Source organism: Labeo rohita, unplaced genomic scaffold (genome assembly GCF_022985175.1).
Source record: "Labeo rohita strain BAU-BD-2019 unplaced genomic scaffold, IGBB_LRoh.1.0 scaffold_30, whole genome shotgun sequence".
Taxonomy (NCBI): domain Eukaryota; kingdom Metazoa; phylum Chordata; class Actinopteri; order Cypriniformes; family Cyprinidae; genus Labeo; species Labeo rohita.
Window position 1 is genome coordinate 1451063 of NW_026129217.1, and position 18436 is coordinate 1469498.

The 18436-nt window shown below is 39.2% G+C and overlaps 1 protein-coding gene across 3 annotated transcripts; it reads right to left on the reverse strand.

Moving 5' to 3' along the window:
* Positions 1-417: 417 nt before the first annotated feature.
* On the reverse strand, positions 418-15770 carry iqck (IQ motif containing K). 3 transcript variants are annotated; one of them, XM_051102870.1, is made up of 8 exons: positions 15593-15770; positions 15238-15298; positions 14952-15078; positions 13833-13885; positions 13616-13693; positions 13284-13368; positions 9234-9348; positions 418-1261 (listed from the first exon to the last, which is right to left on the reverse strand). In XM_051102870.1, the coding sequence occupies exons 2-8, from the start codon at positions 15288-15290 to the stop codon at positions 1056-1058; spliced, it is 717 nt and encodes a 238-aa protein (XP_050958827.1). In that variant the 5' UTR covers positions 15291-15298; positions 15593-15770; the 3' UTR covers positions 418-1055. The 3 variants fall into 3 exon arrangements, with proteins under 3 accessions (XP_050958827.1, XP_050958826.1, XP_050958828.1); XM_051102869.1 differs by lacking the exon at positions 15593-15770 and adding an exon at positions 15514-15584; XM_051102871.1 differs by lacking the exon at positions 15593-15770 and adding an exon at positions 15414-15494.
* Positions 15771-18436: the final 2666 nt, after the last annotated feature.

An 18436-nucleotide genomic window follows, 5' to 3' on the forward strand; every position in this document is an offset into this window, starting at 1 on the left:
GCCCTTTTTGTATTCAGACGAATGTAATAAATCAACTGTTAATTTTGTGAAAATAAAGTAGACCGGACTCCTACAACTTTTAACTAATGAACTACGATGATTATAAGACATTCATATTTTGGCATTTCATTCAATGTTGATCAATCAATGAGATCAATGTTGCATCTCTGGAAAACAGCAATATGAAAGTGTATTATGTTGAATATCAGCTTCTATTGTTTATGTCTGTTATTCTATTATTTGTGGGGATTTGTGGATACAATAATGTTTTGAAAAAGATCAAATTTGACTCTTGGGTTGAGATCCCAAACCTCCTTCGTGTGGTGGCTCGTGAAGAATACATTTCAAGAGACCCATTCTCTTGTATTAATATTAACTCAAATATTGTATATTTATTTATTTATTTATTGTGTACCATAGAAGCAAGTTATACATGTTGGACAAGAGGGTGATTAAATGAGAGAATTCTTAGCTTTGGGTAGAGAATTAGATTATCTATCTATCTATCTATCCATATATATATTATGAATTCAAAATAACTGCAAAGATCCATTTACATTTTTATGTGAAATGTTATAAAACATTAAATAATAAAAACTATAAAATAGTATACAAGATGAAATTGTATTTATACTCTTCTAATTGAACAATTTATATATAATTTATATATCTAAATCACATTTATTATTTCACCCATTCACTACACAGGGTCCACATAATGCCAATTTCTCCAAATCTGTTGCAATGAAAAAACAATCTCATCTACATCTTGAATAGCTTGAGGGCAAGTAAATTATCAGAAAATTTGCATTTATTCCTTTGATAATAAAAAGAGCAGTGCTTCACAAACCTGTCCTATAGGTCCCCCCCAGCACTGCACATTTTGTATGTCTCCCCCCATCAAACACACCTGATTCAGCTCATCAGCTCATTAGTAAAGAATCCAAGACCTGATATGGGTATAACTGATCAGGGAGACATACATAATGTGCTGTGTTGGGGGTCCTTAGGACAGGTTTGAATAACACTGAAATAGAGGTACAGCAGTGAATTCTTCATTCCGAAGTTGCGTTGTTAAAATGATGTGGAGTGGTGGTGCGCTGGGAAGAGAAGCTTGGCGTGAGCAGCTCTTTTCTCTCGGAGGTGCTCTGAGGAGTATACAGAATTCTGCTCTGAGGTGTAGGAGGAACCACCTCAATGGACACACCAGCCTCCACATGCTGGTCAGCACTGTCAACAAGTTCAACCAACTCCGACCAAACTGGAGAAACAAACAAACAATAGTTCATAATTCAGTACAGGGACTACAACTGCACAATCACAAATAAGATTTGAGCAAATAACATACTGTTATTCGACTAGAAAAATCTTCAGTCAGGAACACAGGCCTAGTTTTAATCCTTTTCTTTCATATCTCTTCCAGGCACATTTACATCTGCTGCTGGTGGGGACACTAAATGCTGTGCAAACCAGTCTTGACAGTTGCAGTAGCATTGTCTCATATTGTTTCCACCAGCGCAGCACATATTTTCTGTCACTTCAACTGATGGATGTCTAAAATACAAAAAGATGGAGGAGCCAAAAACAGGCCAAATGCCCTTCCAGCGTGTGACATTACAATTGGCCTGAAGCCTAGCCCTAGGGGCAAAAATAAGTCAGGCCTTGTTGGGCTGAGGCTGAAATGCAAGGCTGTACAGACAAGGTGGGTTCTCTCTCCAGCTCATTCAGGCAGGCATTCCAATGCATTCAGGGCTTCTTTGGTGACCATGTTCTCCCTTGCATATACACCGACCAAAATTATAAATGCAACACTTTTGTTTTTGCCCCCATTTTTCATGAGCTGAACTCAACTGGTCCGAAAACCAGTCAGTATCTGGTGTGACCACCATTTGCCTCATGCAGTGCAACACATCTCCTTCACATAGAGTTGACCAGGTTGTTGATTGTGGCCTGTGGAATGTTGGTCCACTCCTCTTCAATGGCTGTGCGAAGTTGCTGGATATTGGCAGGAACTGGAACACGCTGTCGTATATGCCAATCCAGAGCATCCAAACATGCTCAATGGGTGACATGTCTGGTGAGTATGCTGGCCATGCAAGAACTGGGATGTTTTCAGCTTCCAGGAATTGTGTACAGATCCTTGCAACATGTGGCCGTGCATTATCATGCTGCAACATGAGGTGATGGTCGTGGATGAATGGCACAACAATGGGCTTTAGGATCTTGTCACGGCATCTCTGTGCATGCAAATTGACATCAATAAAATGCACCTGTGTTCATTGTCCATAACATACACCTGCCCATACTATAACCCCACTGCCACCATGGGCCACTCGATCCACAATGTTGACATCAGCAAACTGCTCACCCACACAAAGCCATACATGCTGTCTGCCATCTGCCCTGTACAGTGAAAACCTCTCCAAAGTGCCAGACGCCATCGAATATAAGCATTTTTCCACTCAACTGCAGTCAGGACAAGACCCCCTATGAGGATGATGAGCATGCAGATGAGCTTCCCTGAGACTGTTTCTGACAGTTTGTGCAGAAATTCATTGGTTATTCAAACCGACTGTTGCAGCAGCTGTCCAGGTGGCTGGTCTCAGATGATCTTGGAGGTGAAGATGCTGGATGTGGAGCAGGTGGATTCAATTCAGCTCTGGTGGATATTCCTGCAGTCAGCATGCCAATTGCACGGTCCCTCATTTTAATCAGTGGCCAGTTTTTACTGGCATTGCTTTTTGGTGTACCTGCCTTCCTTTTCAGTGGGATGCAGTTTTCTCAGAAGCATCTTAACCTTGCTGCAGACCAGGGGCCAGTTGCACCAGCTGGACGTACACCCAGTTGTAAGATTAGGATGGATGTAAAACACGCTATAAGTCATGCATAGAATTTATACCCGTTGCACCATCTCAGCGTAGTGCTACGACTGAGACTCAATTTTATGCCCAGTCAAAGGTAGGTGTAAAGTGAAAAGTCATGATTTGCACAGATAATATTAGTTTTTAATCAGTTATTACAGATGCCAACTGTAACATTTATGGTCTTTTCAGGCAGGATAATGTGGCCTATAAACAATTAATATTATAGGGGAGGGGTCAAGCAACACAAGCAAGCAACAAGCAAACTTTGTGCAAGAGTTATGAAAGTGAAAGTAAAAAACCCAATACTAAAAGTAGGCTAAAATTCACAATTGTCACATAAAGTCACATTTACCTCAGGAAAGACATTCACTGTACATAAACTCCCTAGTAAGCTTGAAAAAATAACTCTAGAGAGAAGCATTGTATTAAATTCATTTTATTTTACTTAACCTATTGTCTTTATTCTTAGTGTTGCTCTGAAGAAATCTGTCATGTGAAAACTTGGACTTCTTAGGAAATATTTACTCAATGAAATTATTTTGCGGTGACTTTACTTGTTATGATGTCTTCAGCAATTTAGTACTATGTTAGTAGTGTAGCCATTGCAGTGTGGATGTCGTCTCAGCTGTCACTGCAGGAGAATGTGTCAACAACTACGCTTGATCATAGTTTTAGCTGGTGCAACAGGTGTAAAACGTTACCGTAAAGTTGGATGTTCCAAAGCCCAGCGTAGGGTTTAAACCCCTGTTTTTTTATGTCTAGCTGGTGCAATCGGCCCCAGAGATTAATCTGAATCACAGTCAGTACTGGTATAGCTGAACTTGAGTTTGACACTCGGCTGCATTAGGTATCTGGTAAGAATCAGGTCTAGCTGGTGCAGGTGCCTGGGTACCTTGGGTGTCTCTAGGAAACTTTATGCTGTTTTATGCTGAAGAAGGTGTTGGTGATGCCCAGACCTTAGCAGAACCCAAATAGGCATTTCCCATTTTCGCTCATCCTGCCAACACCAAACTTTCCCAAGCAAGTTGGCTAGTAACTGTGGTCAGTGCCCACTCTAGCATTAAAGTCACCAAGGATAAGCAGTGGTATGTATGCAAACCTTATTCCCTGCAGCAAGCAACGAAGATGTTACATTAACATACTGATGTATGGGGTCTCACTTGGAAGTCCCAATCACCTCTGAGTAGTAAAAAACAGGCCAATTAACATGTGCAAATGCCTATCCACTCCCTCTGTACAAGGGATAAGATGACAAACAGACTGAAGGCCAATCTGTGGCAGTTTGCTGGGCAAGGTCCTTGACAGTGTCACCAAAAAGGCCAGCCTGCAAGATAGGGGCGTCAAAAAAACCAAACTCTGTCTACATTCTGCATCTCAGCAAGGTTGAGCCAGAGATGGCCATCAGCTCAGCTGAGCAACATCTACAATGACAGCAGCAACCACTCAGTTCTGAAACAAAAATCTGAATGATTGGATGCGTGCCACCTCCTTATGTAACATTTTGTATGGAGGAGTTGTTAGGCATTCAAATTCCACTTATTTACTTCACACGTTCACTGACGTCCCCAATCTATTCACGTAATACCGAACATGATTCACTGAAAAGGAACTTGTCCTTTGCTTTTGCAGGCACTGATAATGCTGACTAATCCTGCTGTAGTTGGAGCAATATTGAAAGGACTCACTCAGATCCCAGATTTGGAGGAACAATGCTTCCCAGCAGGTTGTTCCTGATTGCAAAGCCTACACCATGTTCTCTTGGATCTATTCGTTCACCAAGTTTTCTCCCTCAAACCCACACACCTAGTAGGCTTAGAGTACTGTGGTAAGGTAGCAACCAACCGGCTGGGGGCTGCCCAGCTTGAGACGGGAATTGGTTACTCAATGGGATGTTTCCAATCCACTGTCAAAACCATTCCCTGGCGTCTCGCTCTACGCCAGTCAAGCAGTAGACTTATAACCAGTAGACTCTTGCTTTTGGTTATATTCCATTGCTGACATAGCAAAGTGACTTCTCCGATCTGTGAAGCCAAGATCTGTTGCTCATGCAGCAGGCCCCTACTCACCATGTCATCAAGAGGTCCAAGGCAAAGAGCCTCAGCTTGGTTTGGGACTTGCCAGAGCTAAGCTGTAAACATCCCTGAACTGCCTTTGATACTCCAATTATGGATTTTTCCTCAGGGTTGACTCCTGAAGCCTTTATCATAACTAGATATAACCACAAGGCAGTGGACTTTTGGAATCACAGTTTTCCTTCTTTGGAAAGCTACCTTTCAAGGTTAACAAGCCCCATTTGCCAGATAAAAATCTGGCTTTGAGCCACCAGTTGCCCCTTCTCTTAGTGAAAACGGTTCCACTGGGTTTAACAGTTGAACCACACACGAAGGCTAGGAGCTGGACTTAGTCGTCAGAGGCTAACTGAGACACGCCTGTGAGGAGCTTATGCCCACTACCACCTCCTTGCATTAACAACCCTTAGAACTCTCTCCCTCTCTCTACATATTTAATATAGAAGTAATTACATGTATTTTGTGATGGTTAACTAGACAAAAACTTGTTTAACATTAACTATTTATCCTTTTAAATTTTCACTGACTTGCAATTCTTTTCATTTATGTGTTAATGAATGTACTCGACTTTTCCTTTTACTTACAAGTCCCTTTTACATCGGTTTAGATGATATTTAGTTTTTCACAATAAGCTGTGAAAAAGAACTCAATTCAGTGCTCATGTGCGATTTTTGTCAAAATGCCCATCATGTGTAGTATTCACATTACAGTTCAGAGGATCTGGATGTGTGGCTGTATACTGGATCTGTCCATTCATTCTTCAAGTGACAGCCTCCTAATTTTAATACACTTATGTCTGTTTAATTCATGTTGTTACCACGGCGGTCTCTGTGGCTCCCTCTAGTCGCCGTCAGCGGGAGCCATCCCCGGACTACTAACTACATTTCCCATCAGCCCGTGCCTGGGACCCGTTCTTCCGGTTCCAGGTCGCTCGGAGCACTTCCTCCGGCGGCCATTTATAGACCCGTTTCTCGGGCGTTTCCCCGCGAAGTTTTGGCTAGAGTTTCTAACAATCCTGAGCGTTTTTCCTTTACCTTATTGTCTTCCCGTTGCCGATCGGACTGTTTATTCTCTTACGATTCTTGCTGCCTGCCCATTGACCCTCTGCCTGGATTATCGTTTTTGTACTGGATTATCTGCTCTGTTCCCGATTGTTGGTGATTGACCTCTGCCTGTTTGACTTCGCCTGTAATAAAGTTATGTCGCACATGGATCCCCCGCCTACGTCTGATTCTATGACCGGCTTACAGAAAACTTCGCCGTCAACGGATCCAGCGACCGCTTCCGCCACGGATGCATCATCAGCTGAAGCAGCCACCGTACAACAACTCACTACGGAGTTATCCGCACAGGCATCAAAGCTCCTCGCTCATGAACAACAGCTGGATCGCCTCACGGATCTCACTGCTCAGCTGGTAAGAGCTCTGCAGAGCTTTCAGTCAGCGGCGCCGCCCGCTTCTCCCCCTCCGAGTGCCCAGCCCGTCACATCAGGACCACGCTTAGCTTTTCCTGAGAAGTTTGATGGTACTGCAACCAAGTGTAAAGGCTTTCTCCTGCAATGTTCGCTGTTCGTCAATCAACAGCCGCATCTGTACCCCACCGACGAGTGTAAGATCTCCTTCGTCACGTCACTTCTCTCTGGACGGGCTCTGGAGTGGCCACAGCGGTCTGGAGCCTGGATCGCCCCACTTTCCCCTCCTTCGCTGTCTTCCTGCAGGAGTTTAAGAAGGTCTTCCTACCATGCACGGAGAGTGGAGATGCTGGGGAACAAATCATGGCATTGAGACAGGGCAGGAGGACCGCCGCCGACTACGCGCTGAGCTTTCGGACCTTAGCCGCCCAGAGTGGATGGAACGACGGCCCCTTGAAACTCCATTACCGCAAGGGTCTCCACCCCGACCTGCCAGCCGTTAATTCCTGGTTCCAGCGCAGCGAGGAGACCTGGGACCGTGCTCACGTCCACCTCCAGGGCGCCATCCGCCGCTATCAAGAACAAGCCGACCGCAGGCGTCGCCCCAGTCCCGCCTACGAACCCGGCCAGTGGGTCTGGCTGTCGACCTGGGATCTCCGCCTTCGTCTCCCTTGCAAGAAGCTCAGTCCCAGGTACGTGGGTCCCTTTAAGATCATAAAGCAAATCACTCCTGTATCATACCGTCTTGAATTGCCTGCCGAATACCGAATCTCACCCACCTTTCATGTCTCCCTGTTTAAGCCCGCTGACGATCCGGCCGGAGTGGAGAACCTAGAGGGGACCGCCTCCCAGGGACCCGCCCCCATAGTCGTCGACGGCGAGGAGGTTTACCGGGTGAACACCATCCTGGACTCCCGACGCCGGAGAGGTCAGCTACAGTATTTGGTCGATTGGGAGGGCTTCGGCCCCGAGGAGAGATCATGGGTCGCCTCCGGGGACATCCTAGACCCCTCTCTTACCACGGACTTTCACACTCAACACCCAGATCGACCAGCCCCACGAGGAAGGGGCAGACCCCGGCGTCGGGTGCCTCCTCGCGCCAGGAGTCGCTCGCAGGGGGAGGGCTCTGTTACCACGGCGGTCTCTGTGGCTCCCTCTAGTCGCCGTCAGCGGGAGCCATCCCCGGACTACTAACTACATTTCCCATCAGCCCGTGCCTGGGACCCGTTCTTCCGGTTCCGGGTCGCTCGGAGCACTTCCTCCGGCGGCCATTTATAGACCCGTTTCGCGGGCGTTTCCCCGCGAAGTTTTGGCTAGAGTTTCTAACAATCCTGAGCGTTTTTCCTTTACCTTATTGTCTTCCCGTTGCCGATCGGACTGTTTATTCTCTTACGATTCTTGCTGCCTGCCCATTGACCCTCTGCCTGGATTATCGTTTTTGTACTGGATTATCTGCTCTGTTCCCGATTGTTGGTGATTGACCTCTGCCTGTTTGACTTCGCCTGTAATAAAGTTATGTCGCACATGGATCCCCCACCTACGTCTGATTCTATGACCGGCTTACACATGTTAATCAAACAAAAGAAAAAGACATAACTTGCGTCTCCTGACTGAATATCTAAAAATGCAGATTAAAAAAAAAAGCTTAAAAGAGGTAATTTACTTCCTAAATGCAAAATTCTGTAAAAGAGCAGCATGGCAGATTGAGTCTTTTTAAAAGATGCCTTTCTACTTTTTTTGCCAACTTGCTGCTGCTGCCTCCAGAATGGATTTTTTTTTACACGCTAAATACTTGTCAGACGCAGTGTCCCATTCAACTTTTCAGTTACATTTGTAACTTAGAAAATCACCTTAATTTCATGAAGATATTTAAATTAAACTTTAAATATTTAACTTGACAAATTTAGTTATTTGAATTTATAAAGGCACAATATGTATGTTTTTTGCTGCTATAAGGTGCATAATCAAAACAAAGAAGCAAATGATTCCACACTCATGATTGAGTGTGGAATCATGGGAGTTGTTGTCTTAATCCCTGGGAAAGAAATGGGAAGAAATCTTGTCCATGGATGAGCTAATGTATCAAAGACTTATTAAGGTCACTGTGGTTTGAAGCAGGGTGGGGCTGAAAGTCGTGGAAGCGAAACGAAGACGTTGGAGCGATTGCTAATTAAGGATGAGCAAGATAATTGGCTAGAAAGCAGCTGAGCTTTTATTATGCCACAGTCGAGCGCTTCTGCTGCTTCCGGTCATGCGTATGTGAGGTAAAACAGCGCTGTTTTATCATACTAGATACATTTGGGTGTGTTGAAAGTTCTGTTATAATACTAATCTGTCCATTTGTCACCTGTCTAATATAACATATCAAAGTTTCTTCCATGTTTTCTACAAAACAAAATCAAGGGTGTATGATGTCATTGGCAGGTGACACGGTCTGTTAAACTAGTTTATTTCTCTGGAACATTCTTGGAAACATTTGGGATAATGTAAGTACACAAGGCAGCAAAATACATTATAACACTTTGGTTTTTGCATATTTTAATCAAATAATCTTATATATTATGCCTAATATTCTGAGTAAAGACTTTGAAGTAACTCAAAGTTGAATAAACACTATTTATGTAAGTTAAATTTTAAGTTATATTGTGAACTTTTTAATAGTGTAGTGTATTGTGAGTATATGATTGTAACAGCACAAAATTTGCTCAAGTCAATTTTAGTTTTTTTATTATTAAAATATTTTTATTTCAGTCTTTGTGAGATATGTAGCAATTTTTGTATTATCAGCCCAAATTCCTAAGCATACTCGTCTCAAATGTGTGTGTGTGTGTGTGTTTGAACAATGTATTTTGTTGTGGACGTGTTTTCAGAGAGAGCTTGTGTTTTGACCTCTGTTCTCCTGACGTGCCCAGAAATCCTGAACTGTTTTGTTGATGTCACAGTTCTCTTCCCGCAGCTCTCTCTGCCACTGCCTCAGCTCTTGCACATCTGGATGTACACGCACCTGAAATAAATAAATATGTTGACATAAATTAGCATTTAGTAATATTACTACTCTAAAGGCCTGTTCACACCAAGAACTATAATGATAACTATAACTACTATGATAAATATGTTTGCATCCACACCAGTGAACGATAACTGTTTATTCTAAGCTCACACGGTGCCTTTTTTTTTTTTTTAATAATGATGGTGGTAAGTTGCTGCTTACATTTCACACAGAAAGGAGAAACAGATGCTTTGGGTAAACTAGATCCTTCAAAGATGAGAGAAGTTGGGAGAATCAATTTCAGTTTTTGTTGCACTTACACAACTTTAACCAGCAGATGTCCTCAGCATGCTATGTTTCAAGCTCATCTAAACAGTGAATGTAGCTGGTGCAATCTATCTGATCAAACAGTGAATTTAGCATAACAGTCATAACATGTAGTTCCTTTAAAGGAGGCAAGACAATGTTGTCAAAACTAGAGCTAGATTCCCGAGTTCATTTTATGTTAATTTAATTTTTTTACTCTGTGATGTGCAGAGCATTTCTACAGTCATCTGCTATTTTAAGTGTGCAAGCCCTTTAAATTTGAATGAAGTCTGTCAGTGTTTCATCGTTCATCAGCTGTTAAAAATCATTCTGAAAGTGAACTCAATGACATCGTTCCTCTATATCATTACAGTTACAGTCATACTGTAAATACTGCTATTCAACTATAAAGTTCTATTTAAATGATTTTTAGAACTTTATAGTTGAAATGATCATTATCGTTTTTGGGGCGAACAGGCCTTAAAGCTTCTAAAAATATGTATCTTTACAATGACATCAAACAAACGATATTATAAAATGGATCGCGCAACTGAAACACAAGACCAAAACTAAAGTATAGTTATTATGTGAAACAAGTAGCTACCATGTATATCAATCCACAGCACCCATATTTGCCTTACTTTAGGGGACTGTATTTTTAGTAGAAGGATGACACTTCAATAAATTTGATCATGAATTAATTAATTTCCCCAAAAATGAAAATTCAGTCATTAATTACTCACCCTCATGTCATTCCAAACCCGTGAGACCTCTGTTCATCTTCAGAACACAAATTAAGATAAGATAAATTAGGATTAGCGATGGGGTCACACAAAGGAGAAGAATTTTTAAAAAAAGTTGGTATTTTTGCACACAAAAAGTAATCTCGTAGCTTCATAAAATTATGATTGATCTCACATGGACTATTTTAACAATGTCTTTACAACCTTTCTGGACCTTGAACATGGTGTGACCCTTGCTGTTTATGGAGGGTCTGAAAGCTCTCGGATTTCATCAAAAATATCTTAATTTGTGTTCTGAAGATGAACGAAGGTCTCACGGGTTTGGAATGACATGATGGCAAGTAATGGAAATAGCACGGTGAAGTTCACAGCAGTTATGCTCATAGACCATTGGTTCCTTTGTCTGAAACACCCATTTCAGGTCTTGGAGTCTCTACGAACAAGCTGATGACCCGAATCAGGTGTTTGATTAAGGAAACATGCAAAATGTGACCATAGACCACAAAACCAGTCATAAAGGTCTTTTTTTTTAAAATTGAGATTTATACATCATCCAAAAGCTGAATAAATAAGCCATTGATTTATATTTTGTTAGGATATGACAATATTTGTTCAAGATACAACTATTTGAAAAACTGGAATCTAAGGGTACAAAAAAATCTAAATACTGAGAATATCAACTTTAAAGTTGTCCAAATGAAGTTTTTAGCAATGCATATTACTAATCAAAAATTTTTTTGTTATAATTATGGTAGGAAATTTACATAATATCTTCATGGAACATGATCTTCATATCCTAATGATTTTCAGCATAAAAGAAAAATCAATGATTTTGTATTGACAATGGCAATGTATTTTTAGCTATTGCTACAAATATACCCATGCTACTTATGATACTTATGGTTTTGTGGTCCAGGATCACAAATGTGCAATGTTGGGGGCTCAAGGAATGTGGTTGAGAACCACTGTCGCAGACATATATTACTACTAAATAGCACTGTGAGAACCAGGGAGAAGTGCAGAGTGAGTTCTCTGTTGTAAACCCAAAATGACTGCTTAACCTAGGACACGACTATATGCAACAGCCACAAAATCCTGTAGTGGATATCAGGAAGACGGAATGGCAAAGTCTGAAAAAGTATCAATTCAGTGTGATCTCATGCCTTTGCCTTCTAATACAAGATCACCTCTTACAGTTAACCCAAGAATTTAACTAATCAAATAAATGTCATATACAACTCTTATAGTCATAACAGAAGCTATCATTTGGTCGATTATTAATGTGAGGGCAACCAATAACACAGTTTAACAGTATATTAATGTACACTGACTAATTTTAGCTTATGTCAATATACCTTACCACATTTGGGTACATGAAAGACATAGAGCTTGTTTTTATTTGATTGACACTTACAGACTCTGAGAAATAACACTCACTATACACAGTACAGACCGAAAGACACAAAGCTTTATGTTCAAGATGATGCATGGTTAGCTTTGAATTTAAATACAATATACAATACAAGCCTCTGTTACTAAAATGCTGTAAAATGTTATGTATATTCAAATTGATTTCTGATACTAATACCAGATATATGTTCATGTTTAATATTTCCTGCATAATCACATACTTAAATATTTTGTGTTGGCGCAGCTACCTGTGTCGGCAAGTGTGCCAGACACACCCACCTTAATGACTGAAATATATTGCTTATCCTGCCCAAAAAGACCATAAACATTGCAGACAACATCAGATGTAACAATTAATTTACACACAAACATCTTAAAAACTAATCCTGTGTGACTGATACGCTTGAAATTGGGTGATTTTAGGTCAGTGGCTTCCAGTCAATGATGACCTCTGCTGGTAGGGAGTAGTAAGATGGCTGCTTGAACACTTGTGGTGGCTTGCCAAATGTAGGAATAGAGCAAGTAATCTTTTGTCTTTGAGTGCCTGTACAAGCACACTAAAGCAATAGTTCTCATGCTAAGCCAACATATCCATTAACATACCCTATGGTTAGCCTGATAGCTGCAGATTTGAGGGTGCTTCTCAAATTGAAGAATGCATCCTATGCAGGCTTTTTAGTCCAGTGCTTCTAAGGTTTCAAGGCTGCAGTCCTGCTCATCCACTGCACTGTGAGGAGCCAAAGGAGATGATGCTGCTACAGCAGCCAAAATGCAGAAGACACTGGACAGCTTTTTCAAGAAGTCCTACTCTATTGCCACTTGTAGTTTTATAGAACAGGCTATGGAGGCTGAACTGAACAGCTACCTGCTAGCTCCTGATGCAGACAGTGAGACCAACCCACTGAAATGGGGGAAGATCAATTTAACAACCCCAGAGTGAGCCTCCCAGCAAAGTGTTACCTGTTTTTCCTGCCACCACATCTACCTCAGAGCATGCTTTTAGTACAGGTGGCAATATTGTGTCCTGCAACAGGGCAGCTTTAAAGTGCTACAAATGATGTGCACTTGCTAAAAGATGTAGCGTTTAAATTTTGCAGTTTTACTCTACCTCTTAATAATTTTGAACTTAATTTTTTATTAGTTTTAAATATGTCAAAGCCTTTTTGAAAATCAAAGCAAATGTAATTTAAAACTCTGAACTCAATACGAACCAACAAGTGTTTTCCAGCAAAGATGGTATCTGAATTATGGATTAGATTATAAACGTATTCATTGTGCTGAGAGCGCAGTGTGCTCCCAGTGATGTCCCGCCCACATGCATGTCTGATTGGCTGTAATATCTGATTGATTTTGTCATGTTGTGGTGTGAATGGTCAAATTGCTTATTGCTAGAATCTTGTCACAATGCATCTAGTTAGTATGTGGTGTAAAAAAGCGTGGTATCCTGACAGCTAATAACATCTCTGCAACAAATTTATGTACTCTTCTTACCTTATATCCCCTCCAGAAAGCCTGGATCAACACTGCAGCCTGCTCATCTGTCAGAAGTAGAGAAGCTGGGAGGAGTGGCCTGGGACTGACAGACACCAAGAGAAAGAAAGGATTAATTATACATTTCTTGTTTCCATCTTTTTTACTCATCTTGTAATAATAAGGATGTTATTATTTCATAGTTTGTTATATTAATATTTGTTCAAGATACTGCGTTTTCTGTCTTTTAGACTGTAATGTTTGTCATGCCAATAAATCGCATAGAGACTTGAAATGAAAACTGAAAAAGAGAGACAGTATGCCAGAGTACATTTATTAGGCAATCTACTTACTGTTCAAGAAGCCAGTTCTGGACGAAAGGAATCGTATGAAAATCCACAGGTGTTCGGTCTGTCCATCGAGGGTTTTTACTGATGGACAAGAACAAAAAAATAAATCAAATAAATCATATTTAAATGCATTTAACCAATTTACTGTATAAAAATCACAACAAAATAACCGTATTGTAGGTGTTGGCAAAATACAAAGGGTCACATTTGTCCCACTCACTTGTACAGCCATTCAGTGAGGAAGTCACAGCCGTTAAACTTTGTCTTTTTCCTCTACATTGACAGAAGAACATGTGAAATTAAAACAATGAAAAACATGTTATAAGATTTCACATGTTGCTGATCAGTGGATGATTCTGGCTTGATATGTAGCTGTAGTCAGTACCTGCTGAAAATTTGAAAACTTCAGGATTTTTAACTATAAAACTGTGATTATATAAACACAGTATGAACAGCAATGTTGTGAAATAGTATTAGAATTTATAAACTCTTATAGTGTCAAATGTAATTGATTGCTGTAATCAAAGCTGCATTTTCAGTATCATTACTTCAGTCTTCAGTGTCACATAATCATTCACAAATCATTCTAATTTCCTGATTTGCTGCTCAAGAGACATTTATTATTATTATCAATGTTAAAAACACTTGTGCTGCTTAACATTTAAAAAGAAACTGACATACCACCATTCAAATGTTTGAGGGGGTGTGTGTATTTAATATTTCATTCAGTAAATATGTATTAAATTGATCAAAAATAACAGCAAAGATACGTTACAAAAGATTCTATTTCAAATAAACGTGGTTCTTCTGAACTTTCTATTCATCAAAGAATCCTTAGAAAATGTTTCCACAAAATTCTAAGCAGCAACAACTTTTTGTAACATCAAGGTTACTTTTTAATTGAGCACCAATAATAATTAAGCAGCAAATCAGCATATTAGTATGACTTCTGAAGGATCATGTGATACTGGAGTAATGATGCTGAAAATGTAGCTTTGATCACAGCAATAAATTACATACAAAATATATGTAACTACAAAATAGTTTTCAAACAAATAATTTCAAATTTTAATAATATTTCACAGCATTACAGTTTTACTATGTTTGGATAATATAAATCTGGCCTTGGTGACCAATAGAGATAAAGTTTCCAAACTTTTGACTGCAAGTACACTTCTCTTACTTAATGGGCACTGTGTTATTAACCTATATTATAAAACCTGATTATAAATAACAGTTTATTTTAAATAAAGAAAGAAAACAAACAAAATACCCATGGTTTAAATATTTCATATATAATACATCATACAGCACATTGTGAAACCCTGATGAAGCTGACCTCCATGCAGCGCTGCTTCTGTGCTTCCTCAAGCAAAGCCTCCAGTCCAGGCAGCAGCACAGGAAACACACGTTCCTCTAAATAACATCTGCTGAGACCTTCACATAGGGCAGGTGGCACTAAAAACCTATTTTGGGGAAAAAAGAAGTGTTTTATACAAGATAAAAATGGCCAGTTTAGATAAATATTACTAGAGGAAATCAAATTACTTAAAATAAAGTAAAAGTTTAAATAGTGAGCGAGCAAATAAATGAATAGGAAACTGAAATATTGAGAATAAAATCACTCTGTTTGAGAAGAGCATCTGATGAAGAGCAGGTAGTGATCAGACTCGTTCATGTCTTCCTCTGCAAAACAGGACAAATCTCATTATTTCAGAAGTTCGGCTCATCTGAATCAAGCTCTTTCCCAATAATTATTAACCCTCTAATAATAACTAAACTAACTCTGGTAATAACGCACATGGATTTAATGACATTGTTTTCTGTGAATGATTAGCCTATACGTCGTGAGAAACAGCAGCAATAATAATAACATGTCTTAGACACCAGTGTTTCCTCACCTGTGGTTAAGCGCATTCAGAACAGAACCGGAAGAAAACAGAGCCCGTGTGTGTTTGAGTGTGTGTTTGTTACACTCACCGTTTCCGATATAGTGCAGCTCCTCTGTCACGGCTGTTTTCAGTAACCATAGTGACGGTAACTAAGGAAGTAACGACATTTTGGCCTTAGCAACGAAATTCTTATCGTTCTTCTTTTGCTTAAGAACTAGTTTAAGAAATGTACTAAAACAAATCGCACTAAGTTCGTCAGGACGCTCCTAAGGGCAGTTCTTGACTGAGCGCGTCCTTGTGTGTTGTGTACTTTTACAGTCAGGTGACTGACGCGCGCATTCACCTGTGCACACGCCTGTCAGTTCTCCATCTGTTTAAGCCACGAGTTTTCGTATCACCTCTAAAAAATAAATAAAGAAATAATAAACCGCAAGCTTTGGGAATCGAGCCATACAGCACCGTTTATTTAATCACTACAAACAGCAAGACGATTTACAACAGTGACTTTAAAAGTTTCAATGTTCAATATATGATGAAGCACATTATAGAAACAAAAAACTTAGCTTCCCAGCATCAAAACATACCTACTAGCATATGCTGTTTTTTTCACCAGGGCAGATAAGCACAAAATATTAACGTAACATTGCACATTAAACTTTTCTTTTCATTTTATTTTATTTTTTATATTATTATTTTTAATGGCAATGGTTCTCCAATATAAACGAACTGTCTTTAATATCAGACTTAATTAACAAACACTGAAATGACTGGAACTGAATAATGACACTGTCTTACAGCTGCTTTATAGCAGAATTTGGATTTGCCTCGTTTTTAAAGTTTGCATAGTACTCTAAAAATAAAGTTGACTTGACATTACTTTATTCATATCAGGGCATCTGCTTTCTTGCTTGTATATAGCATCATCCTAAAGGTCAGGGCAAAAGGTGGCCGGCAGTGGGCACAAACCTCCTGACTGCTTGCTTGCTTCACTGAAATGGATTTTTTTTGTCTTGTATTGTTTTCCCATAGTGCTTTTGCTGTTTGTGAAGAAGAACAACTTTTGAACTACAGTTTCAGTGTTATATCTGATCAAATGCACATTACCATTCCACAACTATATGCTAATTATGCTCTTTTTACTTTAGTCTGGATTCAGCCTCTTATGAACATCTGAGAAGATGACAAACCCCTCCAAAGACCTCAGATGACACCAACCCTGACTACCAAACTATCATATTTTCCATATGTTACTAGTTTAATCACAATTGTTAATCATGGTTTTTGTTTGATTACATGTCATTAACTAACTGCATTGTTATCCTAGAACTGTACATTTATGCCATATGAACATCATCTTGACATAAACTACTCCTAAATGTATTATAGAAGCTTTATTTTTTTGTGAAGCTGCTTTGCAACGAGGTTTGAATTCAAGTGATAGTTCTGGTCTTGCATCAGTTTTATCCTCCATGTTGTGTTAGCTCTGGTAGTCCAGTTCTGCCTGGTAATTTCTGTGAAAACGCACCTCAGAATTCCATTTTGAGTGATAAAATTTACTTTTACATTTGAATTGTTCTGCTTATTGTTGAATTATACATCACACATCAAATAATAATAAAAAAAACTTAATTAAAAAAAAAAAAACGAATTTATTGCTTTAGGATCTAGGCAGACTCAGTCAAGAAATGCTTAACTGGTGTTAACATGTAATAATGACGTTGATTAAAATCCATATGGCAGAAAAAACAAGTTCATTCACGGCTATGAGGTAAACAGGCCACAAGGTGGGAGTGTTGTATAATAGCGAGAGATCAGTGATAAAAATATTCAGCTGATTTCAGTGATGAATGCAAGTGCATTAAATAGTGCTTTTAAAATTATGATAGACATGTACAACATGTAATACGTTAAATACTGTAAATGTAAGGTCTTTATTTGTGAATTTATGTGTTATATGTTATTTATATGTGTAAGGTGGGGTTGTATTTGCATGCACATTTCAGGTCTTTGTGAAGTAATTTTAACTAGTAAGAATGTTACTTATAGATATCTATTTTAATTTTTTTCCTGGCCAGTTAAATTGCAGATATCTTTAAATGAGATTTGACTAGGAAGAATTTTAATTTAACAACTTTCTTAGTCAAAAATCCAATTCGCTATATATCTTCAATTGCAGTTTGACTAGTAATATGCTGTTTTCCGATACCAAAAAAAAATGTAGCCTATTTAGAATAACTGTAATGATAAATAAAATGTATCTTAAATTAGAATTGTCATTAGTCAAATACCAAATACAGATATCTTGAATGATGATCTATACTAGTGGTAAAATTTTTAACGGCTGTCAATACAGATGTCAATGGAAGTATAGACCAATTTTGAGTAGACGTCACAGTGACGTCACCTGCAGCTGCACATGCATAGTGGTTGCAGAAAAACACTGGTAACAAGTGGACGTAAACAGGTAAAATCTATGGAATAAGAGAAAAAAAAACATTTTTGTGCCTTTTGATGTCAAAATCAGAATGCAAATAATTTTTATAGAATACTGTCGTCAAAGACGCCATTTGAAGCTAACGCAGACGTTTAAACTGACACACTATGGATGAAAACTGCTATGATTACTCTACTTTTAAAGCATAAATTTGATTTAAAAAATAGGTCTACATAATATTCACATATGCTGTTCATTGGGGATGTACTGTATTAGCCCTACAGTTCCAGCATGACATTATTTAAACTTATTACTAATAACATTTTTACTTTTTTCTCATAAATGCAAGTTTATATCTCCTAATTTGGACTTTTTAACTCGATTTAACAAAACTAGTGAGTTTGTTCATTCTGAGGGGGAAAAAAGGCAGAAGTCCTTATGTAACAACAAGTACAGTGCAAAATTAAAAAAAAACAAACAAACAAACAAACAAAAAAG

Bases quoted from the DNA above. Each gene is read 5' to 3' on its own strand.
- iqck (XM_051102869.1), bottom strand. The intron at 15,079-15,237 runs GTGATTTTATTC...TCCCCAAAATAG, and splicing joins AGATGCTCTTCTCAAACAGA to GTTTTTAGTGCCACCTGCCC. The intron at 13,369-13,615 runs GTAAGTAGATTG...GGTGTCTGTCAG, and splicing joins CAGAACTGGCTTCTTGAACA to TCCCAGGCCACTCCTCCCAG.